At 35.2% G+C, this 22279-nt stretch overlaps 1 protein-coding gene across 2 annotated transcripts; it reads right to left on the bottom strand.

The window, feature by feature from the left end:
• Nucleotides 1–15549: 15549 nt before the first annotated feature.
• LOC7493574 (zinc finger protein 4) lies at nucleotides 15550–18574 on the bottom strand. 2 transcript variants are annotated; one of them, XM_024598664.2, is made up of 2 exons: nucleotides 18251–18574; nucleotides 15550–16615 (listed from the first exon to the last, which is right to left on the bottom strand). In XM_024598664.2, exon 2 carries the CDS (start codon nucleotides 16512–16514, stop codon nucleotides 15738–15740), a length of 777 nt encoding a protein of 258 aa, XP_024454432.2. In that variant the 5' UTR covers nucleotides 16515–16615; nucleotides 18251–18574; the 3' UTR covers nucleotides 15550–15737. The 2 variants fall into 2 exon arrangements, with proteins under 2 accessions (XP_024454432.2, XP_024454433.2); XM_024598665.2 differs by having other exon boundaries at nucleotides 18257–18574.
• Between the last annotated feature and the right edge of the window lie 3705 nt (nucleotides 18575–22279).

The following is a 22279-nucleotide window of genomic DNA, read 5'->3' as shown; positions in this document are numbered from 1 at the left end:
AGTTGATGAGAAAATCACGAAGAAGACTGCATTAAAAATTGTAGTTAACAAAATTAAATATGAACAGGTAACTTGTAAGGTATCCTTATTTTTTTAATATATGTGGTTTTCGTTTCTTTAGATTGAAAAAAGAGTTCCTCAGTTTTTTTCTCTTTGTTACTAAATCAAGTTAGGTTTGTGTTTTAATTTATAAACAAACTAAAAATATCAGATCATAACTCATAGAGTTGAGAATAATAGAGTGTGTTAGGTTGTGTCTTAGCCAACTTTTCCATTTATATATATGTGGCAGAACACTGCAGTAACTGTAAGGATTACAATATTGGAATAATCCTATATTAATTTCCTATTCTGATAAATACATGCTATACATTCTATAATATGCCCCCTCAAGCTGAGGATGGGAGATCAACCCGAAGCTTGAACTGAAAAGCAATAAAGGATGCAACAGGAAGCGGTTTAGTGAAGACATCGGCAAGTTGATCCCGAAAGGGAACAAAACGAATCTGAATCTCTTTCTTGGCAACGCGGTCATGGACAAAGTGATAATCCACTTCAACATGCTTAGTACGAGCATAGAAGATAGGATTTGCTGAGAGATAGGTAGCACCAAGATTATCACACCAAATGGTAGGAGTAGAGACTGAGGGAACCTGCAAATCTGTTAACAAGTATTGAAGCCAAATGACTTCAGTGATACCATCAGCAAGGGCTTTATACTCAGCCTCAGTAGAGGAGCGAGCAACCGTGTGTTGCTTGCCGAATTTCCAAGAAATCAGCGTCTGACCAAAAAAGACAAGATAGCCACTCGTAGACTTGCGATCATCAATACTACCAGCCCAATCTGCATCTGTAAAGCCATGTAGAGCAAAAGAGGAGCCTCGAGTGATATGAAAACCATAAGATGTCGTACCTTTAAGATAACGTAGAATATGCTTAACAGCGGCCTAATGAGAATCTGTAGGAGCATACATAAACTGACAAACTATGTTAACAGCAAAACATATATCTGGACGGGTGAAGGTAAGATATTGGAGACCACCCACGATTTGACGAAATCATGTAGGATCATAGAATGAGTGATCCGGTAATAAAGTGAATTTCGAAGGGGAGACTGGAGTATCAACGGGTTTGCAGGAAGTCATATCAGCTCGGGTGAGGATGTCAAGAATATATTTATGTTGACGCAGCATTAAACCCATACCGGTAGACTGAACTACAATACCCAGAAAGTAGTGAACAACACCTAAGTCAGGAAGCTTGAACTCAGAGCTGAGTAACTGTATAAGGTGATGAAGCATAACAGAGTTACTACCCGTAAGTAGAATATCATCAACATACACCAGGAGATAAAAAGATATTAGTACCATCAGATAAGATAAACAGGGAGGTGTTAACCTTGGAAGCTTGGAAACCGATGGAGAGCAAAAAATCACTTAGACGAGTGTACCATGCTCTCGGTGCCTGTTTCAAACCATACAATGATTTGTGCAATCTGCACACATGAGATGAAAGAGAAGAGTCAACAAAACCTAGAGGTTGTTTCATGTAGACCTCTTTAGTAAGAACACCATTGAGGAAGGCATTATGAATATCAAGCTGATGAATCTTTCAATTTCGCGAAACCGCGATAGAGAAAACCAATCGGACAGTGGCCTGCTTAATAACTGGACTGAAGGTTTCAGAATAATCAATACCTTCCTGCTGGGTAAAACCTCTAGCAACAAGGCGCGCTTTATAGTGCTCAATACTACCATCAACACAACGCTTGATCTGATATACCCATCTACTGCTAACAACGTTCATCGAAGGATGAAATGGAACCAAACACCAAGTGCGATTTGAGCGCAAAACGACGATCTCATCACACATAGCATTATGCCAAACTGCATACCGGTCAGCATCAGAGAATACAAAAGGCTCAGAAGAGGGAGAATGCAGTATCCGTGTGGAGGTAGAGGTGGCGGTAGCGGAAGCAACCAGATTTGCTATCTTCGGCAGCCGCGGTCTGAGAGTCATAGGATGTCTACTGCATGCTGGTGAGACGCAGGGGAAGATGGTGGCAGTGAGGAGACCTGTGGCAACTGATAAAAAGATAAATCAACCATAAGTTGCAGACCAGCAGGAGGGGATGATGAAGAAGCAGCATCAAGCACAGGACTGTCAGCAGAGGAGGGGCTGTAGGCAGAGACCAAATCTGCAAGAATGCTAACCAGGGAGGGCAAAGTAGAGGAGGGACTAGAGAGTGCCCCAAGACCATGAGGAGATGAGACCAATTGACAAACTGAACCTGCATCATAAGGGTTAGATAAACAAGCATGGGATGATGGCCAAGGGATAGGTGGAGGCTGTGGTCGGGTGGTTATTTGGAGTGGCAGAGTTGAGTGTTGTGGGCTGTTTAGGTGGCTGGTGGAAGTGGGTGCTGGTGGGTGGTTTAGCAAATTTGGGAGGGTGACAGTAGCGGGTGGGGTGGGGGTTATGGTGGAGACCTTTGCAATCTGTTCAAAATTATCAAATGGAAACACATGTTCATGGAAGCGGACATGACGGGAAATATAAATACGGTGAGATGCTATGTCAAAACATCGATAACCAAGATGCGAGGAACTATATACAAAGAACACACATGGAGAGGAACGAAAATCCAATTTATGATTATTATATGGACGCAGAAAAGGAAAACAGAGACACCAAAAGTACGTAGAAAATGATAATCAGGAGACCGTTGAAATAAACAATCAAACGGGGAGCGATGGGCAAGAATAGGAGTAGGCATGCGATTTATAAGATAAACAAAGGTTTCAAAAGCATAATTCCAAAATCAAAAAGGTGTTTTGCATTGCCCTAAAAGAGTAAGACCTATTTCCACAATATGCCTATGACGACACTCTACTGTGCCATTTTGTTTATGAGTGTGGGGACAAATTATACAATGATGAATACCAACGGTTTGACAAAATATGGATAATTTGCGGTATTGACCGCCCCAATCAGTTTGAACAGATTTTATTTTTAATGAAAATTGACGTTCAGCGAGAGTCTGAAATTGATGAAAAACATAGTAAACATCAGACTTGGCAACGAGGATAATACCATACATATTTAGTATAAGCATCAACAAAGATAACAAAATAACAATAGCCATCTGAAGAAAATAGAGGAGTAGGGCCTCATACATCACTAAAAATTAATTCAAGCGGAGCAGAATGTTTGTGACCCGTAGGTCCTAAAGACAAACGCGATGATTTTCCTAAAGGACAACTTTGACATTGAAAATTAAGATGTTTTTTTTTGTTACAAATGATCTTATTTTTCGAGATTAACAATTGAAAAATATGAGAAGTAGGATGACCTAGTCGACGATGCCAGAAATCGGCAAAGGCAGAAGTGCAGGGAGACCAATAGGCTTGAGGAACTGACGTGACAGAAGACTTGGTCAGGGTATAGAGACCATCTTTACTCTGACCTGAGAGAAGGACTTCATGGGTGTTGAGATCCTTGACATAAAACACACGAGGGTGAAATTCAAGATAAACAATGTTATCAAGATAAAATTTCTGAACAGAGAGCAGAGGTTTTGTGATTGCAGGAACATGAAGAACATTAGATAAGGTGAAAGAACGATGTGGTGTATATATTTTTGTATGACCGAGATGAGATATAGGGAGGCCCTTACCATCACCAATATGCAAATTATCATTACCAAGATACGGTTCTGAAGCAGTCAAGGTGGCAAGATCAGGTATGAAGTGTTGATTAGCACCGGTATCCGGAAACCAATCAACAGAACCGGTTGAGGAGAGATTGTGCTGCATCAGATTGGTAGTAGGCTGTTGGCCATAACCTCGCTGCTGGAATTGAGGACAGTGGGGAGATGTATGGCCGAAATTTTGACACAGTTGGCAGCGTGGATTCTGCCCCCTATTGCGCTGCCAAGAGCCCTGCCGACTGTCATCGAAGGAGGAGTTTTTGAAGCTGCGGTGATCAGGTCTGGAGCCAGCAAACTGGTTGCCTCTGCTGCTGATTGGTTGGGATGCCAGCCACCATTGAAGCGGCCCTTACTGCGGCCAGAATTGCCAAAGGCCTAGCGCTGCGTAACAAGGGCAGATGATGGAGTATTGGGTGTGGGCAGCAGAGGAGCATGTATGGCAGCTGAAGATTTGTGAAGAAATTCATGCGTGAGGAGATGACTGTGAAGATTTGCATATGATAAAGGTTCGGCCTTGGTAATAAGACTTGTAACTAAGTCTTTAAATTCTCCTCGAATACCATAAAACACATATAAATTGAAATCTTTAAGCGAAACTGGCCGACCAGCAGCGGCCAATTCATCAAATAAGGCCTTAGCTTTTTGCATAAATTGAGTTACTAATTCATCACCCTGTCGAAGATCCTGAAGAGAGCCGTGAAGTTGTATAATACGAGAGTTTGAGGTGGAAGCAAGAGTGTGCTCAAGAGCGCGCCAAGCTGAACAAGAGCTTTGATAGCCAATAACAAGATGCAAAACTTCCATAGATAGGGAGGAAAGAAGAGCACTCAGAATGAGTTGGTCTTGTTGTTTCCAACGAAGAAAGAGCGGATTTACCTGAAGAGAGATACCATCTCCTGCAAGAACATGTGAAGGTGGACATGTGTTGGAACCATCAACAAAACCAAAAACTCCTTGGCCTAGGAGATACGGTGTTTATTAATTTGAGGGAGATGACTTGATAAGTGTGAGAGAGGGAGATAATGCTTGCGGCAGCAGAGACAACAGTTGCATCAGACATGGACTGCAAGAAGAGGTGTTCACCAACCATGGCAGAGGAGAAACCAGGCGGTGAGGCAGCAGAGGATGCGCTACAGGAGAAGGCTGTACTGCCAAAGAAGATGTATGTGGCGACTGTTCCATTGAAGAAGGGAGGCTCTGATACCAAGTTGAAAATAATAGAATGTGTTAGGTTGTGCCTTAACTAACCTTCCTATTTATATATATGTGGCAAAACACTACAGTAACTGTAGGGATTACAACATTGGAATAATCCTATATTAATTTTCTATTCTGATATATACGTGCTATACATTCTATAATATATAGGCACTACTCGGTCTCAAAACATATCTACACTAGAAATTTCAAACCATGCCTTCAAATAAAATTAAAACTCATTCTACCAACAGATCTAAGAACCAAATATCTAAAATTTCCATAAAAAATCAACAGAATCTAAAAACAATTATTATTATTCCAACTTGAAAATTCTAAATAAATGTGTATTTCTATCTTGAAATAAATGTAGTATTGATCAAGTAGAATGTGTCGTAACACTTTCAGAGAATTGACAAATAAAAAAAGAAATACCAATGGAAACAATTCTATCAGTAAATTGCAGTGAAATTTATCGACGTAATATTGTCTCGTTATGTCCCTTGGTATAAACCGATAAAAAAAATTATTTGTGTATCCTAAAGGAATTACAGTCGAAAAAAAAGGAATGAAAAAAAATGATGTGTCATGTTACAGATGGTATTATCGATCAAATAAACTCGTCACTAATATATGTCGGTAATATTTAAATTATGATCTAGCGAGCAACCACCCTCCCCTTCCATTTCTTCTTCTTCCTCTATTTTTCTCTATAAATAATAGCAACCCCTCTTTTATCACAAATCAAACTCTCATCACCAGAAATTTGGTCACTCCAACACTCAATTTGCCAGCATCCCTATTCTGGTTCAATTGTTTTTAGTATTCCCCACATCAAGCAAAACTACCCATTTTTTATTTTAAATAATTTTTAAAATGTTATTTTTTTTATTTATTTTTTTTGCATTTTAATGTAGTATATGAAGTTTGTTTGTGTGTTTACATGTTTTATAGCATTTGTTTCATAGAAATTTATTGTATGAATGTATGATTTATACATGTTAGAGTTTGTTTGAGATTTTAAAAAATTGTATTTGGTTGTAATTTGATGAAATTCATTTTGATTTTGATTTTGTGATTGAGGTGTATTGTAATGAAATAAATAATGGCTTATTTAATGAGTGTGTTTTATATTTTATTAATTTTATTGTTAAGTTGAAAGTCTTATTAAATATGGAGGAATTTGATTTTTTGTAAAAAAAAATGATAATGATTTAAAGATACTATTAAAATACATTGAATAAGTTTGAGTTAAATCAATATTAGCTAATTTATTTAGTTCATATAATTAATTAATACATGTTATCATTAATATTCTATGTAGGTTTGATATAAGTAATGGATGATCATTCTTGTATATATCAAGTTTTACCTGAAGGGTTGCACACGATGAATTATTGTAATAGGGTTGAGGATTTTATTAATTATGCACTATTTAATCAGAGAAATATTAGTGGAGGGGGTATTATATGTCCATGTAAAAGATATAAAAAATTGATCTAGATATTGTTATGATGTATCTTCTATAAAAAAAAAAAAGCTCATGGAAAAATACTTTTGTAGATATGCACACAAAGAGTCATATGTTCCTTACGAGATCATGGTAGAAAGGATGGTTAGGTCGACTTTTAATTCTAGCAACGTGTATGGAGTAATCCTTATAGAAGTATGGTTATGGATGCGATGAGAATTAATTATGGTTATGCAAGTGAATGTTCAATCGTAGATAAAGAATCAAATACAGACGCGACCAGATTTCTTGATCTTTTGAAAGACTCCAATGAACCATTATAGGATGAATGCAAAATTCATAGTAAAGTATCGGACATTGCACAGCTGTTCATCATAAAACACATATCATGAGCTAAGTGAGACCAGTTATGCCAGAATTGTTGAATTGGCAAAAAAAAATTTACATGAAGGGAATAGAGTGGAAGAGAACTTTTATGCTACTAAATACATGATGAAACCCCTTGGCCTAGGCCCTAGGATACCAAGAAATTGACATGTGTCCAAACTTGTGCATGTTGTACTACCTTAAAAATACAAATTTGACCGAATGTAAAACTTGTGGGCATGCTCATTATAAACTCAGAACTGGAAGGGGAAGGAATCTTGTCACATATAGAAAGCTTAGATACTTTCTAATCACTCCTAGACTACAAAAGTTATTCATGTCTCCAAAAATTGCTGAGCATATGGCATGACATCATTCACATGATGCGTTGGATAGATTCATAGTGCACTTTTTTATGGTAAAGCCTAGAAACAATTTAATATGGTGCATCCTTAGTTTTCAATGGAATCACAGAATGTACGTCATAGGTTATGTATAATGTAATTTTTTTCAATATAATTTATATTTGTTAAGAGATGTTCAAGTCTTTTTTTTTACACAATTTATAGTGAAAAATAAGGAATAAGAGTTTCAAAAATTATCAAATTACATAAAAAATTATGATTTGATAAAATTTTGAATGTCAATAATTCTTCAAATAATCAAATCTATCACCAAAAAAAAATATTAGTACTAGACCTAAATCATAATCCTTATAGTAAAAGAATCTTTATTGAAAGTTATATGGTTAATATAGAATCTAACTACAATTAGGATTCCTAAACTAAACGAAAACAATTACTAAGAAAGAAATATGAACAACAACCTCTAGACCTAATTTAGACATGAAAATGACCTCGACTCATTATAGCTAGCTAACTTCTTATACATTTAGGTCTATAAAATGCGTTTGTAAAATATTTGTTTGATCCAACGGTTAGATCAAGAGTTATGCTCATCTTTGTCATCAAGCTTGTTAAACTTGTCTAAACTTTTTGTAAACCAAAAATCGCATAACAAGCGTCTCACTCATTCGTGCAGTTAATTCTATTAACTATTTCATTTCATAAATTGACTTAGCTCTTATTTTTGGTGAATGACTCAACTTTTATTGCTTATTATCTATAAAGCTAAATGGTATGTTCTTTTTACTGTAGCAACACCATTGTTCGCCTTCTCACATTTTACTATGGATTACAATAATGGAATTTTTGACAATTTTGAATTTGGTCCTCAAACTTCTTTTTTTTTTTTGCACAATTGAGCTCGAATTAGAGCCCAATTACTTCTTTTTTTTGTCAGGATTGAATTGCAAGACAAGTGAATGAAGTGAAATACAAGGGTAATCTAGGTGGCACGATCGAATTTATTAGTGAAGTACATTTTCCCTCATATTTTTTTGCTATAAAGTAATCGGTCATTTGCGTTTTTCAAATATGCATTGCAGTACTTAACTTCAATTTCATTACTTTTCGATCCTTATTGGGTGAAAGGAGATAAAGGCAATCACTAGAATCCAGCCTAGAGAGAGAAAGGCGTTGTTTCAATGATTTCAACCATCAAAATGTTAGATTTTTGTTTCAAATGGTTTCATATAATGAGGGGGGGTTGAATTAGGTGTTTTGATACCTTGAAAATGCCTAAAAAAACATATATGAGCTAGGAAAGAAATTGGATTCTGGGTTGATTCTTGGTTTTGGATCGTTTTTTGCGCTTTTGGAGGTTAAGGGTGGGTAAAAGAAGGTTATAAAGGTGTTTTCTAGGTGTTTGGAGTTGAAAATTCATTTTTAAAGGACAAAAATCAGGCACCCTAATTTTTCGGTCACCGCAATAGCCAAAATCTGGGTATGTCAGACGATGCATCGTTTTTTTCAAATAAAATTGGGGTGGACAACATGTCATTCACCTCATTATCTTTATAAAAAAAAAAGGCTTGCACACGAGCCCTTTAGTCATAGGCTATGAGTTAGGTCGGACCTCATTCTTTGCTTTTTTCTTTTTTCTTTTTCTTTTTTTTTTTAGTTTTTTTTTAGAACTTTTTTATATGTTTTTTAAATAATTTTTAAATTTGTATTTTACTTCTCTATGATTTGTTTTTGCTTATTTATCCTCTTTTAAATAGTGATTAGTTTTTAATTATATTAGGTTTGTTTAATTTTTTAAGAGAATTGTATTATTCATTGGTATTTTTTTTAATATATATTAAGAAATATAAAAAATTATTATGATATTTTTTTTATATATGCAGCGTTGCATAGTTGTTTTTTCTTTTTACTTTATCCAAAATATTTTATGTGTTTGACGATTTCTATTTCAATTTGATTGGAATAAATAAATTCATTACACACAAGCAGGTAAATTACTCATATTACAATAGTAAATATCTTGATCTATATTTATCTCTTAGTTTTTTTAATTTTTTTCTTTAAGAAAAAAAATTACGAATCCAAAATGGGTTTGTTATGGTGTCTTTTTTCTCTCTTTTTTACTGAACTTGACTTCTTTTCTTCACCTATTTTTCTCATATTCTAAAAAAAATAGTTTCATACAAAAGGTCTGACGAGTTTAACTTTTTTTTCTTTTTTTCATTACTGTTTTCAACATCTCAGTATTAGGTTGGTGTTTAATTTTGCGATCGTCTATTTTTTATCATGTAGTTAAATAAAAAATAGTTTTTCAAAATACAAATTATAATCCCACTAGATTCAATAACCCGATTCACAGGTTTGGCGTGCTAGCCCAGGTTACCTGGTTCATAGGTTTGATGAGTGCACCAACTAGGCAGATATGTTTTTTTTTATTGTTGGTCCTTTTATTGTTTTTAATAGTTTTTTCTTGATTTTATTCTTCAATATTGGATTGGTTAATAAATAAACTGCAAATATAATAAAAAATTAGTTTAGAAAGAAAAACATTATTAAACTCAATGGAGTCCACGACACAAGTTACTTGGGTTTTGAGATTGAGATAATTTGTCATTGTCTCAAAAAAAATTTTGAAAATAGATATCATTTTGAAATTATTTTTTAAAGTTAAGTCATATTTTTACCAGTCAATAAAATTATATTTGAACCCATAAAATCAATCAATTTGATTCAAATTAGTTCTCTTGCTATTTAGTTGGAAACTTGAATCAGATAAAAAGTTAAATTGCTGGGTTTCAAGAAAAGCAATTCGATCCACACCGGAACACAAGCCAATTGACTGCTATATCTATTACGCAAATGAGTTCGGAAGCTGGTTAATCGCCTGCCATTAACATCCATGTTTTGAAAACATTTACTATATTCTGCCAAGCATTTCTATAAAAGAAAATCTGCACCTTCAGTCCTATTAATTATAACAGATGAATAAGTGAAAGAAGAAGAAATTTGATAATTATTTTATTGTTTCAATCTTTTATTTTTATTTTTATTTTTATTTTTATTTTTATTTTTTTACCAGTGGAACTACAAGGAAGACCTTAGATTTTATCAGACATCAAAACAATGTAGTTTACCTTAGGTAGGGCGTAGTTGGGGTGCTAATACATTCCCTTTACGCAACCAGTCTCCGTACCCGATCTCTGAGACCAGTTAGGGTTTCTAGTGACTAGAATACTAGGTGGCGACTCCCGTTCAAATTTTCCACTGATGAAAGACAAGAATTTCTTGTCTCCCCATGTTTGCCAGATAGACTTACATATACCTGAGGGTGGACGATTCATCGTGACACCGTACACGTGCGACAGAATGGCGACTCCGCTAGGGACCTTATGGACTAAGCTTTGTTTATGTCTGATTATCATGTTTTATTGTTTGGTTTGTGTGTTATTGTTAATATGCATTTCCTCATTTGCTCATACGTTTTAATTTTGTACATATTTGTTCATGCATTGTATAAAATTGTTTCATGAATCATTCACATTTTATGAGAGTTTATACTGAGAAAAACTTTAGGTTAAGTAAGGGACTAGCAGCTTACCTTACAACTTTTAGTCAAGATTTAAGTTTGTGTAAACCCCAACTCTTCATGAGTGCTTAGACTGGTAATGATTGGTGTTCATGTCATCTCATTACCTACTGAGCCCCCATATTGCCCTCACGAGGGTGATCACTAGGACAACAAGAGACCCTTTTGAGACTAGGTAGAAAGTCACCCATCATGTAATGGCCCAAAACCCATCCTCGAGTATGAGCTCCCTAATACGCATGTACATACATTTGTATCCATACACATACATTAATTCATTGTAAATAACATACATTCATCAGATTGAAATATAGATCCCCAAAAAGTCTACAACACCCGACTTCAAGCAAGAAACATGGAAGATGAAGAGCGTGCTCACCGTGATGCCCATTTTCAAGAAGAGTTGGAGTCTCTGAAGAGAAGCGTGGCTCGCCTCACTAGCTTACTCGAGCAAACACTAAGAAATACCTCTGGTGTAGGTCCTTCTAACTGACCAGTCACCGTTAATCAGGCTCCGACTACAGTTCAGCTTGAAGAAAGAATGAGCGAACATGGTCAAGAGCCTCAGCAAAATCCAATATTTGTGCAGTCAGCAACACCTGCACTAGCCCCGACAATCGTGGAGGCATTTGCTAACGAGTCCCATAAGGCCAAGTCATCTGATAGCATTGATCAAGATAAGATAGAGGTGTTGGAATCCAGAATCAAAGTCATTGAATGGGTAGACTTATATGACCCAGTTTGGGCAGCAGAGATGTGTCTAATCCCAAATGTGGTTGTCCCAAAAAAGTTTCGTGTTCCAAAGTTCATCAAATATAGTGGAACACGATGCCCCATGACTCACCTCAAGTCCTCCACTACAATAAAATAGCAGAGGTAGTACATGATGAAAAACTACTGATGCATTTTTTCAAGATAGTTTAAGTGGGACAACATTGAGCTGGTACATGAGATTGGACAACACAAAAATCCGGAGATGGAAGGATCTGATGGATGTTTTTGTCAAGCAGTACAAGTACAACATGGACATCGCTCCCGACATAACTAGCTTGTCCAATATAGAGAAAAGGGACAAAGAAAGCATAAGGGAATACGCTCAAAGATGGCGGGAATTAGCTGCTCAAGTACATCCCCCACTTTTAGACAAAGAGATGGTTACTTTATTTGCCGACACACTCAAGGCACCATACTACGAACATGTTATGGATAGTTCGGCCCAGAAATTCACTAACGTTGTGGTAGTGTGTGAACGCATAGAGCAAGGCGTCAGGAGTGGTAGAATTTATGCACCCACTAAGAAAAGATTCTTCGAAAGAAAAGAGGTCAACCATGTTGAAGATGTCTACAAGAGTAGGAAAATGCATCCCAAAACTACCACACTCCATCCCAAATTACCAACATCAAAAAACCCGAGTCCCAAAACTTTTAAGCCAAAAGCCAAATTGGAAATTACCAAAGGGTCCAAGAACAACTACCTTCATTACCGCTACCCCTGAATGAGATGTACCAGAAGCTATTAAGCATCGGACATATAGCTCCCGAACCTCTGGCACCTTTGCAGCCCCCTTACCCCGGCTGGTATAAGCCAGAGCTCACTTGCGAATACCATGTTGGTGTTGCCAGACACGACATTCACACTTGCAACACCTTCAAGAGAAAGCTTATGCAATTAATCAAGGCAGGGTTGATAGCATTTGAAGACACTCCTAATGTGAACACGAACCCTCTACCTAATCATGCTTGAAGCGATGGATTAGAAACGCACTAGCAATGGAATGTTCGGAATCTAAAAGTATCAATGGTGAAGGTAGGGTGCAAAAGGGTAGCATAAATTTTGAAGGACTCAAATTCCAACCATAGTTTTTATCTCCATCATCCCAAGAATTATTATGGGGAGGCTAGCCTAAGAGAAGATTTACCAAAATGGAAGGATGAGGCCTGCCCTATTATTGCCTTTTGTTTAATCATGTTAGTTTCAACATGTTTCAGTCTTGTCGGTAATTTGGCTCATAATGCCACAAGACTTTCTTTGTCAACTGAGTCTTCTTGTTAATAAGATCAATTATTTTCCTGTGCTCATAACATGTTTTCCTTTTTTCCAAAACTATGCATGATCTCACATGTTCACAAGAACTTTTTGGGAATTCAAAGTTTGGTACAAAAATAGAAATCATATTGGTGTTTGTCCAAAACAAATGAATTCTGGAAATTCAAGTGATTCCTTAGAAAGGTAACTATACACCTAAGAAACTTGAAAAAAAAAAAAACAAACAAACAAACACAAGAAAAAAAAAACATGAGGTGACTCAAAAGTTGAGTTTTATTTGAATGAAAAATCATTTTGCATACTCGCATGAAAGCAAGGCTTACCGATTTCACATTGCTAGAACACCCCAGATTTCGCCTCTGAGTCAATTGAATGCCATCTAATATATGACTCATTCCATAAACCAGAGTATATATCCCTGAAACCCAGTGACTGACCATCAGTTAGCATCTCCTGGACTGCTTACTCTCTGTCAAGTTCTGTTTTCATTTCTGAAAACCCTCTTTGAGCGTTACGGATGTTTCCTTGCTTAATGCCGGACTCCAGAGAATCTGTGCTATCTTCTCCTTGATCATCCATCAAATGTTCTACACTCCCATTTGCTGATAGAAGCTTCATCTTCCTTTTTCTTCTTCTTAGTGTCATTGGATGTTTTAAGCACCTGAGTTATTTTACTGCGTACTTGTTGGAAAAACTGATATATAAAGAACAGATTATTGTTGATGAACTAAGAAAAAGAACAAAGAACAAAGAACAAAGTCTAAAGTCTTTACAGTTGAAAGAACAAGGAGCAGAAAATGTCTCAGTTGGTTACTGTCATCCCCAATGTTTTATTTATAGAAGGAAACAAACATTACAGAAAAATAAAACACTAAAGAAACGTACCAGCTATGTTCTCCTTTATCAAAGGAGTTGTATAACAAGCTGGTCTAATCCTAGATAAGCTTAAACAAATGAATTGAAAGAAACATCCTAATCTAGATAATGCTATCAGCTAACAGATAGATAACTATCAGCTAACAGATAGATAGCAATGCAGTAGATTACTACAAAGTAATCCTGTTCTAGCTTTGGTACCAAACTTCAACAGTACTGTCGTTTTTTGCTTGGGGAAAGAGCAAGAAACTGCACCAGAAAGATGACTTCCAAATTCGTCTCACGGGCTTGTAGTATGGTTTGGGCTGCCAAGCATTTCTATACAGCAAAATCTGCATTCCTAAGTGTAACAGATGAACAAGGTGAAGGATGAAAAACGTTAACAATTATTTAATTATTTCCAGTTGTTTATTTTATTTTTATTTTTTTGGCGTATGGGGCATTGGGACTACAAGGACTCCATTCATGAGTTGGCTTGTCCTACTTCTGGACATGAATGAAGGAGAGAGCAAAGGATGGAGCCACAAACTCACAGCACACAAAATACCAAACTACATTTTGATCCTTTAATTATAATATTGTATAATAGAATCCTTATTTGATCAAATTGGATAAACAAGTAGATATTCAGAAAACTAGAGTTGCAGTAGCAAGCAATGAGTATATCATCTACTTTGATCATATAATACACAGTCCAATTGGAATTGATAAACTCGCGACTAGTTGAATATTAAATAAATGGTAAAATAAAATGATTGAAATAAATTACTGATACAAATTATTGAGTACTATTTTGTAAAGACGAGATGGAAAAAATCTTAATAAAATTGTTTCTCAATCTTTCGATCATCTATATATATTGAAAGCCCATTTGTTTAGTTTAGGGACTGTTTCGTACTTTGACATCTAAGTCAAGGATTAAAAGTAAACATGCATTTATTACATGTTTCAATCTACATAGAGAATTTGTATCCTAATCGGATGAGGATATGAATGTTGTCAAGTATCCTCAGTAAACCAAATTTATCCAGGATTAAATTTCCTTAACATGGAGGATATTGGAAACAGAGTAAATCCAAGTTGGCCCTAGCTGCCATCCGAATCAGGGCAGGATACATCCTTGGTCGGTATAGGAGAGTATATAAGTGCGTGTGCATGTATCAGGTTAGTCGTTCGTCTTCAACAAGGCATTGAAAAAACCCTAGTCATAGTGTGCGAGAGAGAAAAATAGAAGCATAGTTTTCTGTGTGGAAATAAAGTTGTACTACTGTTTCTTCGGTATCTTTTTTATTTCCTAGATATGGATACTGATAGTGGGTCTAAAGATATTGCCCGTGTGGGGCTCTCTGCTGCTTATAAGGAGACAAGATCAGCGTCCTACCTGCAGGATTTCTTCGACTCCAGAGGCTCCTTCACTTCCCAATTCAGGCCTTCTCTTTTGACACTGAATACCTATTATAAAGAGAAGGAGATCAGTCATAGCTCGAGTAAAAGCAAGTTTCTAGATATCGATGTTTTCTGCTAGATCTTATAGTTGCATGAAGCCCACTAGATAGTACGTCAATCTTTGTGTTTATCCTTATGGCTGGACTCCTGCATCCTCGTGGTTGTAATTTAACTTCTTCGATTGTTAATTTCTTTGTTGGATAGTTTATGTTCATAATTCAACGATCTTGCAAATTTATATGGTGCTTGGAGATTTCCCCCGTCTATTTTCCTTGATGAACTTTTGTTTGAATGATATACTGTAGATTAGAGCTTAAAGAAGACTTCTATTCCTGTCGCAGATTTTACTCTGCTGATAAAACATTCCACTGCGAGTTGATCTGTGACCCGATTGCAATGCCTACAGACTTGTACTTGAAGCATACTGTCGAAATGATCAACCAGCATTAGAAATTAGAGAGACAGAATACATAATCGAACTACCAATTACAGCAAATTAAAAGGATCAATCACATAGATATAACAAACGAAGAAGCTCCAGAATAATCTCTGTGAAGCTCTTATACACTGACATACAAATTCTTAACAGGGAATATAAAAGTTCAGCCATGGTCCATTGCACAACTTGCTATACAAGAGATAATATCGGAGCATAAATACTGCAACCAATGTTCTCAAAGTTTTAGTGTGAGATCTGGCGCAGAATCATCTAAGTTCACTGGTGGAGTTGCCCCCAAAAAAATCATGTTTGAACTTCCTGCGACTACAAAACTTTGATGAGCATCGTCTGACACAGCTACCTGTCGAAAACTACCTGGCCATAACAACTCTGCCTCATCATCCTCCATGAATACTGGCAGACCTGCATAACCTTGATCAAATCTTGCACTGCTGCTTATTTCTAGTGACCTTACTGGTGGTGCAAAGTTTTGGTGCACTGAAGAATGTGCCTCTATCCCTAGGGATCGGAATGAGGATCCATGTAGAGGCAACGATGCTAGGCTGGCATACCTTTCCGAGAAAATACCCATTCTTATTGCACGCTTAGCTAATGTTCTCTCTCTCTTATGAGCGTTTTGGTGTCCACCAAGTGCCTGAGAGCTGAAGAATTTGCGCTGACAGTAATTGCAAGAAAATACTCGTGGTATTGCTTCAGCTGTAGTACGTGATGCAGGTTCATTGCTACTCTCACTTGTGCTTGACAATGAGAGTCCCACTGGGTCCCTTCCACCTAACTCATCATTATTGAAGCAAAGGGTTAAGTCAAGGGAAACCATTTCCGAACCAGATTGAGTTGCTATGGCATTTGTGAGATAGGAATAGTTAGTGAGGCTGTCATTGGAGGGGGCTGCAGAAGTTTCTTGGTTTGATAAGTTGGAAGCTACTTGGCTGCTAACTTCAGAAACATTTTCTGAGGTGGCTTCAACTTCAAGATCAATAATTGGTTTCATCTTTCTTTGATGATTTTACTTAATACCACAAGGAGATACTTCACATTTATAGTTTCTGAGCAGTAGCCAGATTGAGTCAGTTGAAACAAGATGTTTTCAACCTGCAGAATTCGACATGATGAGTAAATAGTGTTCCACAGTTAAACTTGTAGGAGCTGAGAGCGATTGTGAAAGTTATAGCAAGAAATTTATCAGCAAGGCAACCTCCAAAACAAATACATAGATTAAGAACTCTTAAATCTGTGTAAAAACATGATGACAACTACTAATTTAGCACAAAGAGTAATGAAATTTAAAAAAAAAATACTCAAGGAAACAAGCAAACAGATAGCAAAACAAGGAGGGCAAGATAAGAACAATCTGAAGGTTGAGGCCGAGAAATAATCCATTATCATTTCCACAACATGAATATATTATAACAGTCTCCAACTTCTGGTCTTTTGGCCTACGAGATTATTGTAACTAGAACAGCAACACACTGCTATCCTAGTGGTTCATAAACCTTACCAAGCTCACATTTTTTTACTGATAAAAGGTGAATTAATGACTATTGTTTGAAGCAAAACCTACAATGCTGTAAAGCATTTGATTGAACTTGTGCTGTCATAATCGAACCTAAGTGACTTGATGCATAATGCATTCAAACACAAAAGGATTTGACCTCTGTGGCATGCCCTCTCTCCAGTGGTCCACTGTGAGCTACTATGAGGCCATGTTTCCTCCACGATTATATATATACATTGGACAATGATGGGGGCATTAGACATTAATAGAAACAGGACTCTCTTTATCTCAAGAAAAATATGGTGACAATAAAATTAACAACTGACAGAATATAAAGACATCAAGCTGCATCCTAATCCAGACAAAATACATAGAAACTAGAAACATGTGAAATAAGCTAAGCTTCAAATCTCAATGATTCCAAGCATTTTAGAACATAAAACCAAAGGGCAAGAGAAAACGAAACAGATATTCTCATATTGCTAGACCAATATCATGTCCTAAGTCAAAAATTTTAAGGGCCAAAATTTAGTTGAAGGAAAGGAAATCACAAAGCCTATTAGATGAAACACAAAAAGGTAAAGTTAAAATCCTCTGTTCAAGATTAGAAACTTATTTGATTCTCTTTGTCTGGGGAATTATGAACAGACACGGGTATCTGAATTTGATGCAAATAAGTCAAATTTGCAAGGAAGAGAACCTAGTTAAGTAAATATGACCTAGCAGAAGTAGCAGTCTTCCTTGAAGAAAGGGCAGATAGTGTATACTTCTATGCAAACCATGAATATTGATCAACATAGCATTTCACCACAGCAAATTCAGTTCCTTGGTGGTATTTATGAACTCGATTGATCAAAATTAAGTATCATGCCATTTTCTGTTGTAGAAAACAACAAAATCCATGTTTGCAGAAACTTAATTCATGTACTGCAACTAGGAAAAACAGAATAGATTGCTTTTGAAGAAGTTCAATCTCATTAGTCATTATCAGTGAAAGAACCTGAAGTAGGTAGAGTAGCCATCAAAACCACAAGAAGAGATTCCAAAAGAGAGAGGTAAGGAAAGAACAGAAACAGAATAAGAACATCAAAGGACATATATTAATCATCAAGTCACACACTTTCTTTGCAAAAAAAAGAAGAAAAAAACAGCAAGAGCTAAACAAAAGCTACTACAAAGAGAATAAGATAGCAAGTACAGCTTTCCCATCCTGAATAGAAAGTGAAACTTACTGCTGCTGCTGCTGCCAAGCTAGCTAGTGGAAATCAAGAATGAATGAGAGCACTGCTTAGAAACTGGAAACAAACATCTGGCTAACTAGTGCTATTCCCCTGAATGGTTGGTTGATTATCATCTCAAGACAAAACCAGCTTGTGGGTTGGTTTCTTTGTACAAATAGAGAAGTGATAATGGAAAGAGAGAGTGATAGAGATGATGGGTATCGATGTTTAATTATGGGAAAGCAAAAGGGAAGAAGAGAGAGTGGGGGGGACTGTGGTGGAGAGTCAGATAAGTCAGAGAAAAGGCGTTGTTGTGTTAAGACTAAATAAACCAAAACTATAAAAGAAAGGAAAAAAGCATTTATGACATATGACTTAATAGTCTCTCAACTTAACTGTCACAAAGTCTTAGCCAATGTACTTGGTGATGTTTTTGTTGATTTTTGAGCAACTTCTCCTCATGACAATCAACCCAACTGCCTGCCTACACACAAAACACAAGTACTACAACTCACAGCTACAACTGGGATAAGAACATATCTACAGCTTGATCAAGCAAAACAGTATAAGTCATTAGTCCCACAAAAAGATTCTCACTTTCTCTCCACTTTAAAAGTTTATGCAGATAAATCCAGAGTGCATGGGTTCAGTATTCATGAAGAGTGCTTGTATTTAAGTAATGGTTGTTTTTTATCGTTTTTTTTACTCAGAAATATATTAAAATAATAAAAAAAATTATTTTTGATATTAACACTTAAAAATTATTTAAAAACATAAAATAAATTATTTTAAATAAAATAAATAAATTTTCATGAAACACAATTTGAAACATCTTCACCTATCAAATTCACCATCACCTTTCTTGTGCAACTGTGTCTAGCTTAACTATATATTGCAGGATTGTTGATGTAGTTTGGGATTGAACTTTGTAAGTAAATAAAATAAAATTTATATATTATTTTAATATTAATATATTAAAATAATTCAAAAACATCAAAATATTTTGAAATTGCAATCCAAGTCAAAAAGTATCTTTTTTTTTAATTTCAATTTTACCTGAAACGCAGATTTCATCGAGAGACAGGCCTTAAGAACCACCTGTTTTCTTGCATGACATGTATACGATGCCATGGCAACATGGACTGTGTTTTTTTTTTTTTTTTCTATGCTTTGTAACTTGAAGGGTGATCTTTACCTTAGAGACAATCAGACCTTAATTACTGTCTTCCTTCTTGCATGACATGTATAGGACTAGGACATGCACATAATGCCATGGCAACATGTACCTTTTTCTTCATTTTTAAACTTCCCTAAGACGCCTAACCTACCAAAAATCTAAAGGGACTATACACCTCTTATTTTATGCTGCATTATTGTTCCTTCTTTTGTATTTCTTTAGTCTTTTCCAATTGGCTCCTTCCCTGTGGTTGATTCCAGAGAGGAGGAACTGATCAATTCCTTTTGTATTGATGGCAGGAATCAATTATGTGTGGTGTCTTATCGTGTACTTCCTGTTACCTCTAAATTCCTCGCAGGCTCTTTGACATGGGCTGTGCAACATTGACCTTCATCAAATTACACATTGACCTTGATCAAATTCATGCACTCCCATTTTACCGTGGATATTAAAAAAAAAAAAAAACTAAATTAACTAAACTGAAGGGGCGAGGGGCTTGTAAGACATTTCAAAAAAAATTAAACAGTACAATACCCAAATTAGCCTTTGAATTTAGTTTTATGAAGTCACGGTCAAGGGTGTTTTTGTCTTTCCTGTGATTTTTTTGTAATTGAAAAGTTGACTTGTTGGCATTTTAGTCTTTTAATTGAAATATAATATTATTTTAAATAAAAAAATATTATCGTTTACAATGCCCATGTCAACTAGTGAGAGGCGCGTGCGACTTTTGAGGAAGGCGTTCAATGCATCTCATTGTTATTTTCACAATGATGGAGCGTGTGTAGCCTTCCCATACACGATATAGCTTCAACGATTTTTTTTCTCCTCTTTTCTCTCTCTTCAACCTCGAAAGACTTGTTTTCCTTGCCAAAAATCAAAATGCTATGTTATTTGTTAATTTTATTACGTTTAGTCCTTATTCTTTTAATTGTATCAAATTTAATTTTTTTTTTTCAATTTCATCCTTTGGTATTTGCTTTTATATCAAATTAGTTCTTTTATTTTATAATATTTCATGTTTGACCCTCAATGTTTTAATTTTAAATTTTGATTCTTAGCCCTTTATTAATTTTAATTTGTTTTCAATTTCATCATTAGATCCATGATCTTGATTTTATAGTTTTTTTAATTTGATCATCATTCTAATTTTTTTATTTTTTATTTTGGATTCTTATGTTAATTTGATTTTGTTTTTTCAATTTTTCCCTTCAATTCAAAGTTTTAGGTTGTCATCTCATTTGTTTTCAAGTGAGGTCTTTATTTGTTTAATTGTTATTTTTTTATCCTTAATTTTTTTATTTCATCTTTTGACATTTGATTTATTGAAATTTGATCTTCGTGTTTTTTCTCATAGTTTTTAGACCCGACTCAAGAGACGATCTAGAACAAGTACTAGGTTACGAGTCAAGTGGGTTGACATCAACCAAGTCTATTTATGTTATAAAATTAAAAAGTAAAAATGACATCATTTTGAGAAAAAATAAAATAAAAGAAAATAATCAACGAGTTTTGACTGGATTTTTCCTGGGTTAACCAAGACATAAGTCAACCCGGGTTTTTAACCATTTTACACCTGATCAATTCTCCCTTAATCTATTTTGAAACCCAGACCAATCCAGGTCCCAGATCATGAGTCAACCTGTAAAGTCGAGTCATGTTTTAAAAAACTAGCTTTCTAGATGGGGTGCTTCCAGTTTAGTCACTAGTTGGATCATGATTTTGAAATGTTAACACAGGTTGATATTGTTATTTTATTATTATATGCTTTGGAGTTGTTCGTTTTGAAAAAAACACTTTGTTATTTTTTTTAGTTTCCTTTCAATCAAGTTATTTGCATCTTATTATCTAAGTAGGAGGTTTAGACGGTGTGGCCTAGTTTTTTTTAGGTCATTTTTTTTTCTTTTTAATTTTATCCTTTAAAATTTAATTCTTTTTAAAATTAAGCTTCGTCTTTTTTTCTTGTTTGACCTTTTATTGAATTATTTCATTCGCATGATTCTACTCTCGAGTTTTGACAATCTCACCTGGATTTGTTAGTACTTATTTTTTTAGATTTTTTTTTGTTCATTGATTTTTTTTTTCAATCTCTTCCTTCTACATTTTGATTATTAGGGATTGATAATTGTTATTATTTTCTGAATTTTTTTTTCTTCTTTAAAACACTTGGCCCCCAGCAAAAATCGTGCCACCTATCTAGTGTTATATTAATATCCATCAATCCAAGAGTTCGGGCAATTAGCAAGAGATTCAATTGTTTTATATTTTAATATCTTTGTAAAATAGATGAATTACAGAATAGTACTCCAAGTTCGGAGATGGTGTGTTGACTTTTTAGATTAAAACTTATTTGATTCTTTCGCTTTTTCCCATTTCTTGTCGAATGTGCCTTAATCGATGGATCATAAATTACACATTGGTCCTCTAAGGTTCATTGAAGCAACAATTCGACCCCTTTTTTTAAGTGCATGTGGATTATATTTAAGAGTTGCATCGTAAAAAAAGAACTACTTGTTTATGTAAAAGGCATTCTAAAGGGTCTATTTGTTTTTGTCTTTTAAAAACGTTATTGAAAAAAATAATTTTTTTTCTTTAAATTAATATTTTTTTGGTGTTTTCAAATCATTTTAATGTACTGATATAAAAAATAATTTTAAAAAAATAAAAAAAATATTATTTTAATGTATTTCTAAATAAAAAATACTTAAAAAAAAAAAACTTCTCATCTAAACAGTATATTAGAATGAAACCTAGAATCTTCCCACTCATTTGTCTTTAAATAATATGGCAAATGTGTGCCTCTCCCCCGAAAACTCCAACGAGGTAACAAAGGATGATGCTTATTGGTCACAATTCAGTGAACCAAA

The sequence above is a fragment of the Populus trichocarpa genome, chromosome 4 (assembly GCF_000002775.5).
Source record: "Populus trichocarpa isolate Nisqually-1 chromosome 4, P.trichocarpa_v4.1, whole genome shotgun sequence".
NCBI classification, from domain to species: domain Eukaryota; kingdom Viridiplantae; phylum Streptophyta; class Magnoliopsida; order Malpighiales; family Salicaceae; genus Populus; species Populus trichocarpa.
This window is presented reverse-complemented; position numbering and strand designations above follow the sequence as displayed.